Consider the following 13,026-nt stretch of genomic DNA (forward strand, 5'->3'; position numbering starts at 1 on the left):
ACTCGCTGGACAGAGGTCGACTCTGGCAAAGGAAGAACTCCCCCTTAACTTCAATATGGGCAGAGCTCTGCCACCAGCCCTGGGTGGCATCAATTAATTTACACCATGTTAACTGGCCTGCAAACACCGATTCTAACATTCAGAATCTGTCAGGAGAATGAAAACGATTTACCGAGTGAAAAATGATGTAGAAAAGAGATGGTTAATGCACAGTATTTAACTTAATCCTAAACTAGCCATTTCCATAAGTGAATTGAACCATATATTTTCATAAGTGAATCAAGCAGTATATATTTTCCTTTTTCAATGCTTTTTTTTTTTTTAATGTTCATCTTTAATTCCATGCCACCCCAGGGTGCTGTTGAAACAACTGCATCAGTGGCACTGCTTAACACGCTTCTCATTTACCTTATAAAGAGAATCAGAGAAAAAAATCTGTGTGGAGACAAGAGGAAAAAATAATATTCCTCAATTATGGGAATACCTAGGCTAATCCCAGATAGGGCAACATAACCTACCTTGTTTTATTCTAAATTGAGCTCACTGGCTTATGTAGAGAAGTGAAAGGTTATTATATGGGTTTACTGGGCAAACCCAGATTTTATAAATAATTGCCTGTCAGGCTGTTCAAGATAGACAAACATAGAGCTGACCAACAAAAACATGATCTGTCATATTTCTGAGAGAAATGTATGTTGAGTCTTCATTCTCTGGGACTTTAAGTAGACCAGTAAAAAATAAGTGCCAGTATTTTTCCTGCTTATGCATATTTTAAAATGTAAAATCTGGGAGAGAGATACAGCTACGGAAGGAATGTTGATTCCAGGACCCAGTGCCTGAAATGGTTTCTTCTGTCTATATGCCTGTAGATCGAAACCAAATACAATAAATGCTGGTGTCCTTTTAAAAAAGTCTGGATGTTTACAGCAAGCATATAATTTTCCATGATTAGGGACGCCAAGAAAAATAAGAATGATGATAAAAAGAAAAGTTTAATCATACATTTCAACAAGCACAGATGGAACATCAGAAAACTTCCCTCTCCCCCCTTTTTAATATGCTGCATTGTACACATTATTTTTAGTTCTTTACATACAGATTAATTCCAGAAAAACGGTCATGCGGCAGGTAAAAGAAATGGCAGTTTACGGATGGCATTAATACTGGATGCACAATGCTCACATTTACAATGCTTCACAATTTGTTGGTCTGAAGGAAGAGAGACAAAATTTCAGGGGTTTTTTTTCTTTTAGTTTTCAGAAGTGGGTTCAGGAGGGCAGGGCAATGAAAACACATACAACTAAAGACAGTATAAAGAGGATTTAACGTAGCCCCATAGTGACTGGAAAGCTTCGTGATGACATCAGTGTTTCAATAGGGTGAATCGGGAGGATGGGCATAGATGGCCATACTATAAAGAAGTAATAATCAGTTATCTCTCTGATCTCTCAAGTCTAAAGTTTTTGTGGACCCCCCTCCCCACAAACCTTCCCTGACTCTGGGATTGGAAACAGACCACTGGTGAAATGCCCTTGTAGACACTGGTAGATCCTGATGAAGGATTGAGGTTGGTGCCTTTTTGCCTGTTCGAGCATCCCTGTGGTTAGTTCTATCTTTGTACAGTTGTCATGGGAAGAACTGAATGTGCTCCTGAGGAAAGGAAAGCCTGGAAGAGTGGAGGAGGAGAGAGGCATCAAGGGAAGACTCATGATTTAAAAACCAACAAACAATAAAGAAAAACCTAGTGGAAAAACAGGATTAAAAAAAAAATAAAGGGCGGGGGCTTGTTCTTCAACCATTCAATCCAAAGGAAATGTTATCATTGACATCAGCGGCAGCAGATCTGTGTCCTCCCAATAAAGAACTTAAGCAGGTGTGTCACTTTAAGCACTTGTCTAGTCCCACTGATATCAAGAGGACTGCTCAGGTCCATAAGTGCCTTAAGATGATCCAACGCCCCGTAGTGACTGGAACGCTTCACGATGACGTCAGTATTTCAATCGGGTGAACGCTGAGATGTTGACAGCCACACCCTGGGATTGCAAATACAGTAATATTCAACGGAAACACTAAGATCCTATTTACCTGAATCCTTCTTATTTGAAAAACCTCCTTATCTGAACTTGGTTCATACCCGCACTTCTACGTGCTGCTCGCTGAAATAGTCTTGGGTTGGATACACGGGGTTCTATTGTCTTAGCAGTCTGAAGAGGATTTGAGACCAATACATGCAAGAAAATGCTGTTCTCACATTTTATAAAACACAAGGGAAGCAGAAATAATCTTTGGCCTCTTTTTACCCCACACCTTTACAAAATATCTCAATTAAAACATACAGGCTTGAGTGGGGGGGGGGGAGGTGACACTGTATGCTGGTGATAGCAGTGAGACCATTGCAAATTTAAAAATTGTGCGATCTGCATTCTTGTCCACCTACACACTATCCCAAACATCCTGCCATTAATTAGCTAAATGTTCCAGCTAGTAAACAAGAATAACGATTGAGGGGGCTGGAAAGAGAGACAGAGTCAGCCAGTAGATAGTCACAACAAACCAGCCCACTCACTGGTACACAGGGACATTAGAGCTCATGGGTTTTTTTCCCCTCCACGGAGAGGAAAAGAAAATCACCTTAATATAACAGTGTCTTTCCTGTTGCCTCAGCCACATCCATATTAGCAGGCTAGAAAAGTCATCCCATTTCTGCGGTAGGCACTCTGTCAAAGAAAGAGAAAATCTGTAATGAATTATCACATCAACTCAAACAAGGGAAAAGGCAGAGAGGAAGGCGAGGCTTTCTTTCTGTTCTGGAGACGATTCTGGCTGCAATCTAATAGTGTGCTTAATCTGAACATTTCTGGTGGGGAAGCTATAGGCAACCACTTTGTCTATTAAAAAATCAATGTGGTTAACAAGTGGTTAGTGATTCTATTTCAGGAGAGCAACAGATATGCAAAAATATGACATCCTATTTTGTTAATTGTCTACAAAATAAACAGGGCCCAAAATATATTATTATGCTGAATCTGTTTGTCCTTTAAAAGCATGTGTTCTCCATTCACTATGTTCAAGAATTACTTCTAACCTAAGTATCTTAATAGCCCATAAATTACTGACTCTTTACAGCTTTTCCAATTCTAATTTATAGCCTGGGCCAAAAGCTATGTAAACAGACACTAGTCTATTTTCCCCCGTCCTATACTGAACTAAGGCATTCTGTGCAGTACAGAAAACTTTGATCTCCCATATAATGTAACCTCAGATCGAGTCTTCCCGATGATAAAGAAGTGGGAGAGTTAAACAGTGGTTGAGAAGTCGGATTTTAACGATACCATGTCACTATCTTACTAAAATATTTTCCATGCAATTTAAACGTCTCTCCTGAATTAATGCAGGAAGTTATATGTCTTTTACCAGAAAAACTAAAACCACAGATTTTAATGGGAGGCTGTCAGGTTTAAAATCATAATGTTATGAAATATTTCTCTATTTGTGATGCTAATAATATCATCAAAATGAAAAGATTTGGAACATCTTTCCCCATTATATATTGTTGGTTCACTTTCTTCTTATGACTCAGCTTGGAAAATGAAAATAGACTGCTAGATTTCACTACGTATAAACGATCCCTTGGTTCATTTTCGGAACCACATCAGAACTGCCATATATAAACAGATTATCTGGTATAACATATGACCTCCGATAGTAAAACTACAGAACAGAAATGCTTCAGAAGAAAATCTGAAAAGGGTATAGTGCATAATACTGAAACATGGGTGATCAGACACTGCTGAGAAATACTATTATTCCCCCCCCCCCCCATATTTTAATTATTTTTTAAAATAAATTGTGGAAATATCTTATTATTTTTAGTTTTGGAAAACTTGGAGAAGACTGCAATCTCAGTTACAGCTGTTCAAATGTAGAGGCACTCCAATACATTTAACAGAATGATTTGGTATTTACCAGGTTTTGACAAAATCTGACTTTTGAGCCTAAAATGTTTAGCAAGGCATTGCTTTAATGTTTAATCCCCTATAGTTCTTTAGTTGTGCATATCCATTTGTACCCTCGTACTACTATGCATATATTATTCTGAATTAAATTTCCTAACTCATTCTTGAGCAACCAATTTTCCCTCTTTGGAACTAGAAACTGAAGAACAGTGTTAACACAGTGCAAGAAAGAGCCTCAAATAACTTTTGGATTGAAATTATGTTTATACTGAATTTTAATCAAATATATGTGTAAAAACAACCATCATATACAGAGAGAGAGTCATTTTCAGACGCACTGAATATGCAAAGAGAAACCATACACGCTATATGCTATAACACCCTTTATATAAACATCATATTTCAATGTATAGATTAAGCTGTATATAGTATTAAAGTCAAAGGGTGGAATATTAGCTCGTAGGATAGGCAGCCAGCCATCAGACATGACAATGCCGCCACAAAACAAAAACCAAACAAAAACACTATATCCAAATACGAAATGCACAAAAATAGGCTAGACAATAACTTTAAAAGAAGGATTCAATATATCCACACAACCACAACTAGAAAGTCCAAGGGAATTTGGATCTGCAGCCTGCCCAAACTATTATGGCTGGCATTTTGATGTCCATGCAAAAATAATGCCTTTGCCTCCTTGACCTCGATATTTTCACAAAGTTTATAACCACAGGGACAGCCCTTTAACATACAAATATAATATTTAGGGCTACTGCGCAGTTTACATTGAGATAAATGAACCTGAGTATAAAGTTGGATTCACATTAAAGATAAATGATTGAATTCTGCCCTGTTTGGGAAAGGATTTTTGGCTGAGGCGCAAATTTGGGCTTGGCTGAGCTCACCTGGGAAATAATCGAGCTTAAACATTTCCAACATGGGCAATATTAGATGGTTCCCTATACCCCAGAAAAGGTCATTTTAGGAGCAAATTTCAAGGCTGGAAGGACACCACCTTCTTAAAGCAGAACACTCCCACTCATCTATATTTAGCAATACATTATAGCTCATGCCTGCTATAGTTAGGATTGCAAAGCATTTCCTACTGAACTCCCTGTTCTCGCATACTCATAGCTTACTGGAACCTTCACCCTTGGGCTGAAAGTTTCCTTGCTTTTAATCTCTGCCCAAAGTTGAATTTTTTTGGAAAGGCTGAACAAAATTCCTTCAGCCATTTTGGACCTTGGCGAGAATGAAAACAAAACATTTCGTCTTCCAGAGCTGGAGGAAGTGATTCTCATATATGCACATTTTATTGAATAACTCATGTAAGAGGCAATGTCTATAACCCTTAAGAGCTTCAAAGTGACGTCTTGAAAAAGCAGGCTTTACCTTCAACCTCCCCTCAAGCCAGCATTTCAGAAATGGGTCATCTGCAGCAGTAAAGATATCAACTCTCCATAGCAAGACAGAACAGCTTCCAAGCCCTGATGCATTACAAAATACAAACTTTAACCTCTAAAAGTTGTTATGCACAGGAAAACTATTATACAGGTATCTAAGTAATAACAATTACCCCTAACATAAAGGTTACCGGATTCAGGGTACTAAAGAGGACATCTTTATTTGCCAAGAGACATGAAAAATAATCAGAGAATCATGGAAAACGAGGGTTGGAAGGAACCTCAGGAGGTCACATCTAGTCCAGCCCCCTGCTCAAAGCAGGACCATCCCCAACTACAGCATCCCAGCCAAGGCTTTGTCTACCCAGGTCTTAAAAACCTCCAAGGATGGAGAGTCCACAACCCCTCTGGGTAACCTGTTCCAGTGTTTTACTGCCCTCCTAGTGAAAAAATTCTTCCTAATATCTAACCTCAACTTTCCTTGCTGCAACTTGAGACCATTGCTCCTTGTTCTGTCATCTGCCACCAGTGAGAATAATCCAGCTCCATCCTCTTTGTTACACATCTTCAGGTAGTTAAAGGCTGCTATTAAATCCTCTCTCAGTCTTCTCTAGACTAAATAAACCCAGTTCCCTCAGCCTCTCCTCAGAAGTCATGTCCCCCAGCACCCTCACCACTTTCACTGCCCTCCGCTGGACTCTCTCCAATTTGTCCACATCCTTCCTGTAGTGGGGGCACAAAACTGAACACAGTACTCCAGATGCAGCCTCACCAGTGCCAAATAGAGGGGGATAATCACTTCCCTTGACCTGATGGCAACGGTCCTACCAATGCAGCCCAGTATGCCATTAGCCTTCTAGGCAACAAGAGCACAGTGCTGGCTCATATTCAGCTTATTGTCCACCCTAACCCCCAGGTCCTTTTCTGCAGAGCTGCTGCCCAGCCACACTTGCTAGTTTTCCTGCCACACTTGCTAGTCTTCCTGCACATCGGGAAATTTGTTCCTGCACTCTTAGGTTTCTTTACAGTATAGCCAACTCCCCTGGACTCCTCTCCCTCTCAGTCTGGCCTCCCAGGGGTTCCTGTCCATGAGTTCCCTGAGCGAGTTGAAGTTTGCTTTGCTGAAGTTCAGGGTCCTTACTCTGCTGCTCTCCATCCTTCCTTTCCTCGGGATCCTGAACTCAGTCATCTGGTGGTTCCTGATGCCCAACTTGCCATCCACTATTATGTTCCCCTCCAATTCTTCCCTGTCTGAGAGCAGCAGATCAAGAAGAGCACAGCGCCTACTTGGCTGCACCAGCACTTGCACTAGGAAGTTGTCCCCAACACTCTCCAAAAACCACCTGGATTGCCCAGGCACTGCTGTATTGCCCTCCCAACACATCAGGAGGATTGAAGTCCCCATGAGAACCAGGGCCTGTGACTGGGAAACTTCCTTTAGGTGTTTGAAGAAAGCCTCATCCATCACTTGCTCCTCGTCTGGTGGTCTGGAGCAGACCCCCACCACGACATCACCCTTGTTGCTCTCTCCTCTGGCCCTAACCCAGAGACTCTCAACAGGCCTGTCTCCAGTTTCATGCTGGAGCTCTGAGCAGTCATATGGCTCTTTCACATAAAGTGTGATGACAACTCCTCTTCTCCCATCTGTCCATCCTGAACGGTTTGTACCCATTTATGACAGCGTTTCAGTCGTGCAAGCTCCCACTAAGTCTCTGTTTTTCCAATCACATCATAGTGCCGTGACTCTGCTTGTTTCCCAAGCTCCTTGCATTTGTGTTCAGACACCCAGGGTAATTAGTCGATTGCCCTGATTTCTCAGAAAAAGTGAGAACACTTCGCCTGTTGACACCTCCTGCTTGTTCTTCCTCCAGGTCACCCCCTTCCCCACATGGATGAGCAGCATGGGATAGTAGTCAGAGGGCTGGATGAGTCTTGGAAATCCCTCTGTGATATCTTGGATCCAGGCTCCAGGCAAGCAGCAGACTTCCCAAGACAACAGGTCAGGTCAGCAAATGGCTCCTTCCATCCCCTGCAGAAGGAAGTCTCCAACCACCACCACCCATCACTTCTTGGTGGTGGTTGTCCTTCCCACCTTGGTGAGGCCTGACCTCTCTTCCTCCACCAGCGTAACGCATTCCTCCTCTCTGCTGCTAGGGCTGCACGTCTGTTCTCCAGATGAATGACTGCAGGTGGAGGTGACAATTTCGGCTTGCTGCCAGAGATCACAAGCTTCCACTCTCCTGGGGGTGCATGTGCTCTCTCTTCTCTAGCATGGCCTCTGGCAGTTCTTCCTCCACAGTCCCGAAGATCTCTTTCAGTATTGAATCAATGAACTCACGGTGGAGGATGCTTTGGAGCCTCACCACCTCTTCCTGTAGCTCTCTTGCCCGTTCCCTGCGAGAGACCAGCAGGAGGCACCTCTCTCACTGCAGGCACTCCCCGACCTGGCTGTCACTGGAATGAACCTGCAAGCTGCAGTCTTGGTATAATGGAGAAAGGGATTAAAAAAAAAAAAAATCATTATAACAATTGTATAAAAAAAATGAAGACAAACTCTGGTGTCATGTAAAAAAAGCAGTTGCTACAGATTCTCATATACACTAAGGACCAGACTTAGTTTACCTATTAGGTGCCCAGGTAAGATCCCATTTCAAACTGAGTCCTTGAAAAATTGCTAATGTAAAAGGTAGGTGAGTGGGACCTCTTCTTCCTCACAGCTCTTAAGACTTAGCCTTAAGATTAAGATGAAGATGTGTTAAAAAATAGATGTGTTCATGGTTTTTCAGGGACTTGAGCACATTGGAATAGGACTGTACTTAGGTACGTAATAGCTAGAATAGGATGTGACCCTAAAGTTACTTTACACCAAAGCCCTGGGATGGCATAAATGAGGAGGTGGCCTTTCCCTTGTTTAAGATGACTTACAGAGCCAGCTTGTAGCTTTGTGACACTGCAGTCCAAACTCAGGCCAATTAAACCTTGACACCATGATATAACATCATGCATCCTCTATGCATGCACATCCTCCAAAAGAGCTGCCGAGAACAATTAGAGGCCTTGATTTATTTAAGCATATTTGAATTTGTTAATAGCAAAGACATCCTTTTTCGAAATTCCTACTCTTTGCAAATTTAAGTCATCTAACCTATATACTTTTTGGACTGTAAATGACAGTATTATTTGTGTGTGTTGTCAGGACATGAGAGAGAAGAACACCGTCTAGTTTCCTCTCATTCAAGAGAAAGCAACATCACAATCTTCCCTTTTGTTAAGATGGCATAAGGTGGAATTACTAAAGTAGATTTGATGCCCAGCAGCAAAAAGGAAGAGATGCTCCATTAAAAAGGCAAATGGGAAATGAAGTTCAAAATACAGGTCTTGACACAAAAAAGGGTGACTAGTCTCTTCGCCATACATGTTTCTCCTAGTAGGGAGAGCTGTGCAAATAGCTGAAAGGGTAAATAACGCTCTTGCCTCGTATTGAGAGACCAGGGTGACACAGAATGGAAGACAACACCAGGAAGCTAGTCAGGAAGCCAGTGGGTTTTTTAACATTGATATGTGAAGCAGAGATTTACAGAAATGGGTCCAAGCCAAACCCAAAAATCTCAATACTCACGAATTTGGGAAAATTTCAGAATCCAAAAACTGCTGGCCAAGGCTATCTCTAGTTAACTCTTACATTATTGGATGGATTATTTCACAGACGTAACATGGTGAGAAAGAGGGGAAGAGAAAGACCGATTCTGAACAGACAAATGCATAGACATGACAATTTTGGGGTTGGGTGAACTGAGTTAGATTCCTCACTGGGGCTAAAAAGTGAAAAGTTTAGAGCCCAAACATCATCCCCCATGAGCTTTACAAATGCTACACTGTATTGTGCCAAATCGTCTCCCGGTTTAAGTCTGTGGCTCTGTTTACTTCAAGAGAGGTACAACAACTCCCCTGAACAGGGAACCGGGCCCGTTGGGACACTTTACAATGGTGTATTCCTGTATTACTCTTGCCTTCTATCCAAGTTACATGCAACAACATTTTAAAAGCTTGAAGGCTCCCTTTCCTGTTGTCCTTGTGTATGTGTGTGGGCAAGTGATTTAATTATAATGCATAAAGTGGAATAGCAGACTGAGACACCAAAATCAAAGAGCAAGCCCTGGCTGAACTTCATTAGCAAACATAAATACAAATAGGCACATCTTGTTTGTGACATGCCATGGTCCTTCTTCCTCCCTTTAGTAATTTTGCTCTATTTTCTGATATTTGCATAAATGTAAATTGAACCAGATGAGTTTAGCTTCCTGGTGATATGGGAATTAAATGCAAAACTTTTTTTCATTAAAAATGTCTCCCTCTGCATTCTTATCATGTTACTGTGGAAATCAGGGAGGATTAGATCTCAGACAGTGGAAGCCTTTATTTAAGAACAGTGGAGGGAGCCCTGCCCTTTAAATAAGAGACATTTTTGGATCAGATACTGGCTGGCAGGATGGAAAAAAGGATGTAGCATTAACTTTCATTCCATTCCAAATAACCTGGAACCCATAAAACACAAAGATTGTGTAATTTTAAATATACTCCTTTTCCCGTTTTTCTTCTTTCCATTTTATTTGTGGAATGTTAACTTTGAAATTTCATAAGCCCCATAATATCAAACAAGTCATTCTGGACAGATTCATCATTCTTTGAACATAAAAATGTCTACATTCAAAAACCCAGTGATTAAAAGGTTACTCTTCTAATTTCCCCAGCCTGCTTAGTCAAACCACATGCAAAGAAGTGTCAGCTTATTTACAGATTAAAATAATAATTAACTTAAGGAGCTAAGTATAAACAGCACTGTTTAAGGAGGAAAATCCATTTGTCATTCAGAATTAGTTGCTCCTGTTTAGGTCCAAATAAACCTACATGGATACAGACTCTCCTTATTAAAAGTACATACACATAACAAAAGAAGCATAATACGTTATTCCTCCTTTTTAATTTATGACAATAGCATTTAAATCTCTTACTTCAGTTACCCCATATTTAATCAGCAGCCAAAGTACAGATGTCTGATATTATTCCAAGAACGAGGGGGAGAAGGAGAATGTATATTTTATACACATATAAATAAAATGCTTCGTATACTGTTGGCACGGAACAAATAATGGATAATAAATGCCATAATTGTAGGCAAGTGTGAACAGGTTTAATGGATGACAAACTTAAGCCATCCACAATGTGCCTTATGCTGCATTCATGAATCCTCACCCATCTGATTTATGATAGTGCCAGACTGACAGTGCTAAAAACGGTCATATCTTTTTATCCAAGAAAGAGATCTCTCTGGAAATGAGCCCCTTCTGTCCTCCCAACCCCGTCCCTACAGGAACCACCTATACGAGTCAGGAAAAACTTCAGTAGTCACATTTGCTCTTTCCTTGTCTGTTGAAGCTGCTAATAATACCCCAGCTATAATGGGACCTTCTCCCGTTGTAGACACCTGTCTCCTACATGTGGGACTGTGACCATCAACACCCATTACACAGGCAGCCACAAACATCCAGCAGTGATGGAAGAGCTGCTGTGATAACCCACCCTTTAGTGATCTGCTAACGAAATGCTTTCCAATGAAGTCAGTGTTGGGCTTCGCTTACTGTTTACTGGCCAATGGTGTAAACTCTTTTTCAATGATCATGCAAAAACTGCATTGCCGCACCCAGGCATGCACACGCACTTGATCCAATTTTGGTAAAGAAAGTCAGCAAGCTTACCTATTCCAACTCATTTGTTTTTTTTAACCTCATCTTCCCATTGCTGAGAAAAACAAAATCATCATTAGGGGTCATTAGGATGTTTGGGGGGTGGGGAACAAGGGTCACATTTGGATTTCAGTTCCTTCTGTGCAAACCTGCTGACGTCACAAGCAGACTTTGGCTTGCATGGGGCTCATTTTGCATAATTTGCAACACAGCAGTTAACTAACAAATGCTGTTCTCAGGGCTGGGCTGCTAATCATAAGAAGGAAAAGTAAGGCAAAGGGCTGATGGCTTCTGTTGAAGTTAAAACTGGGATGTGGGAGTGGGGTATCAACATTTGCCAAAAAGAAAAAAAAAAAAAGAACAAAATTGGTAGGCAGAGAAACATCATTTCAGTTCTCTGAGGGTACTGTAAACAAGAGAGAGAGAAGGAAAAAATGAAACTGTAAAACAATACTTGGCAGTACACTCTGCAAAACAAGCATACTTTTGCAAAGCTCTTCCCATAGCTGCCACCGATTTTAATAGCCCTATTTTTCTGCAAACGAGAAATTCTCCTGCGTTGTAAAAGGAAAAAAAAAACATTGCTTAGCACAATAAAAAATAATAAACCCTGCTCAGATTCTGCACATCACTCAGCACCCCCCCCCCCCCCCCCATACTGTTCCCAGCACACAGTCTTCAGCTGGGCTGAGTTAGGAGGACTGTGCCCTCAGGCTGCACAAAGTGCTGCTGTTCCACCACTGCTTCCCCAGCCTCGGGAAAAGCCCTCCTTTCCTGGTGGGACACATAGAGGCAAATCAGTGCCGTGGAAGATCACTTCCTCTGCCCGCAACAGCTCTTCTGCAGCAGCGCAGAGACCTCCCCAGTGGTGCTGAACTCTGCTGCACACAGGCAGAAGCACAGCCCTCCGATCATACTGGATCCAACACAACTGCTCCTATTTTGGTTCCTCTGCATCAAATTCAGGGTGGGGGCATCAGGCATTGCCCCTTTCTAATTTTACCTGCTTACATTAAACTAGCTTAACCACTTTCTGACCTGCTAAAAAGACTATGCCAGCATCTCCTCCACCGATACTCCTCCACTTGTTAGCTTTAACTCTACTGCAGCAATAATAAATTCTGGCAAGCTCATTATGTCTGAGACTAAGGTTACATCCCGAAGGGAAAAAGAACTTGGGTGTATGATAACAGTTGGAAAACAGCAGTCTATAACTCAAGGCACGGTGCTGCAAGTTAGTCACACGACACTCAGGTGAAAATCTACCTCTGACTGCAAGTCCATCTTGGATGGGGGCACTTTAATTAGGAATGAAATGGCCTGACTCTTTTCTCCATGAAAGGCGACTTCGGGCTTTTCAACGTTTCTATTATTTGCAGGAGGGGCTCAAGCTGTCAGTTTGCCCAGTGTCAAAAGAAAGTTTAATTTACCCCAAACGTTATTATTGCTAACGATCCCCGCTTGTGTATTTAAGGCAATTTGCTTGGAAGAGAGACGGTGTGGTCCAGTGCATCGAGCAGCGAGGCAGGAGCCAGGAAGTGCTGGGCTCCAATCCCAGCTCTGACACTTACTTGCTGTGTGGCCTCAGACAGACCACTTAACTTTCCCGTGTTTCAATTTCCCCCGGCTTTGAAACAGGAATGCTATCACTCGCCCAGGACTATTTTGAGGATTGAATGATTACAGAGTTAATGTTTGCACAGTGCTTTGGAAATACAGTATGCCAAACAATAATTATTATTTTCATTAGGTTCCCCCCCTACCAGTTCCTATGGCTAAGATACTATATTTGCGGAGTTGGATGTTGAAATCGGCAGCTACTGAATTAGAGGAAAAGTTTGGGGAAGGAGGGGTTGGTGGGTTTTGTTTTTTTTTAAGATTTAACTGATCTGGTGGTGGGGGGGGAGGGAGAGGAAAATTTAC

General features: G+C 41.6%; 1 protein-coding gene across 10 annotated transcripts in view; it reads right to left on the reverse strand.

The window, feature by feature from the left end:
- Positions 1-973: 973 nt before the first annotated feature.
- SUPT3H (SPT3 homolog, SAGA and STAGA complex component) overlaps positions 974-13,026 on the reverse strand; it is a 434,721-nt gene continuing 422,668 nt past the window's right edge. For 8 of the 10 annotated variants that reach the window (XM_059728873.1, XM_059728897.1, XM_059728875.1 and 5 more), the window contains one exon: positions 2,728-7,838. In XM_059728873.1, coding sequence (XP_059584856.1) covers positions 7,719-7,838 — 120 coding nt within the window. In that variant the 3' untranslated portion in view covers positions 2,728-7,718. The other 2 variants (XM_059728886.1, XM_059728883.1) reach the window with 2 other exon arrangements.

This window comes from Alligator mississippiensis, chromosome 1 (assembly GCF_030867095.1).
Source record: "Alligator mississippiensis isolate rAllMis1 chromosome 1, rAllMis1, whole genome shotgun sequence".
Lineage (NCBI taxonomy): Eukaryota > Metazoa > Chordata > Crocodylia > Alligatoridae > Alligator > Alligator mississippiensis.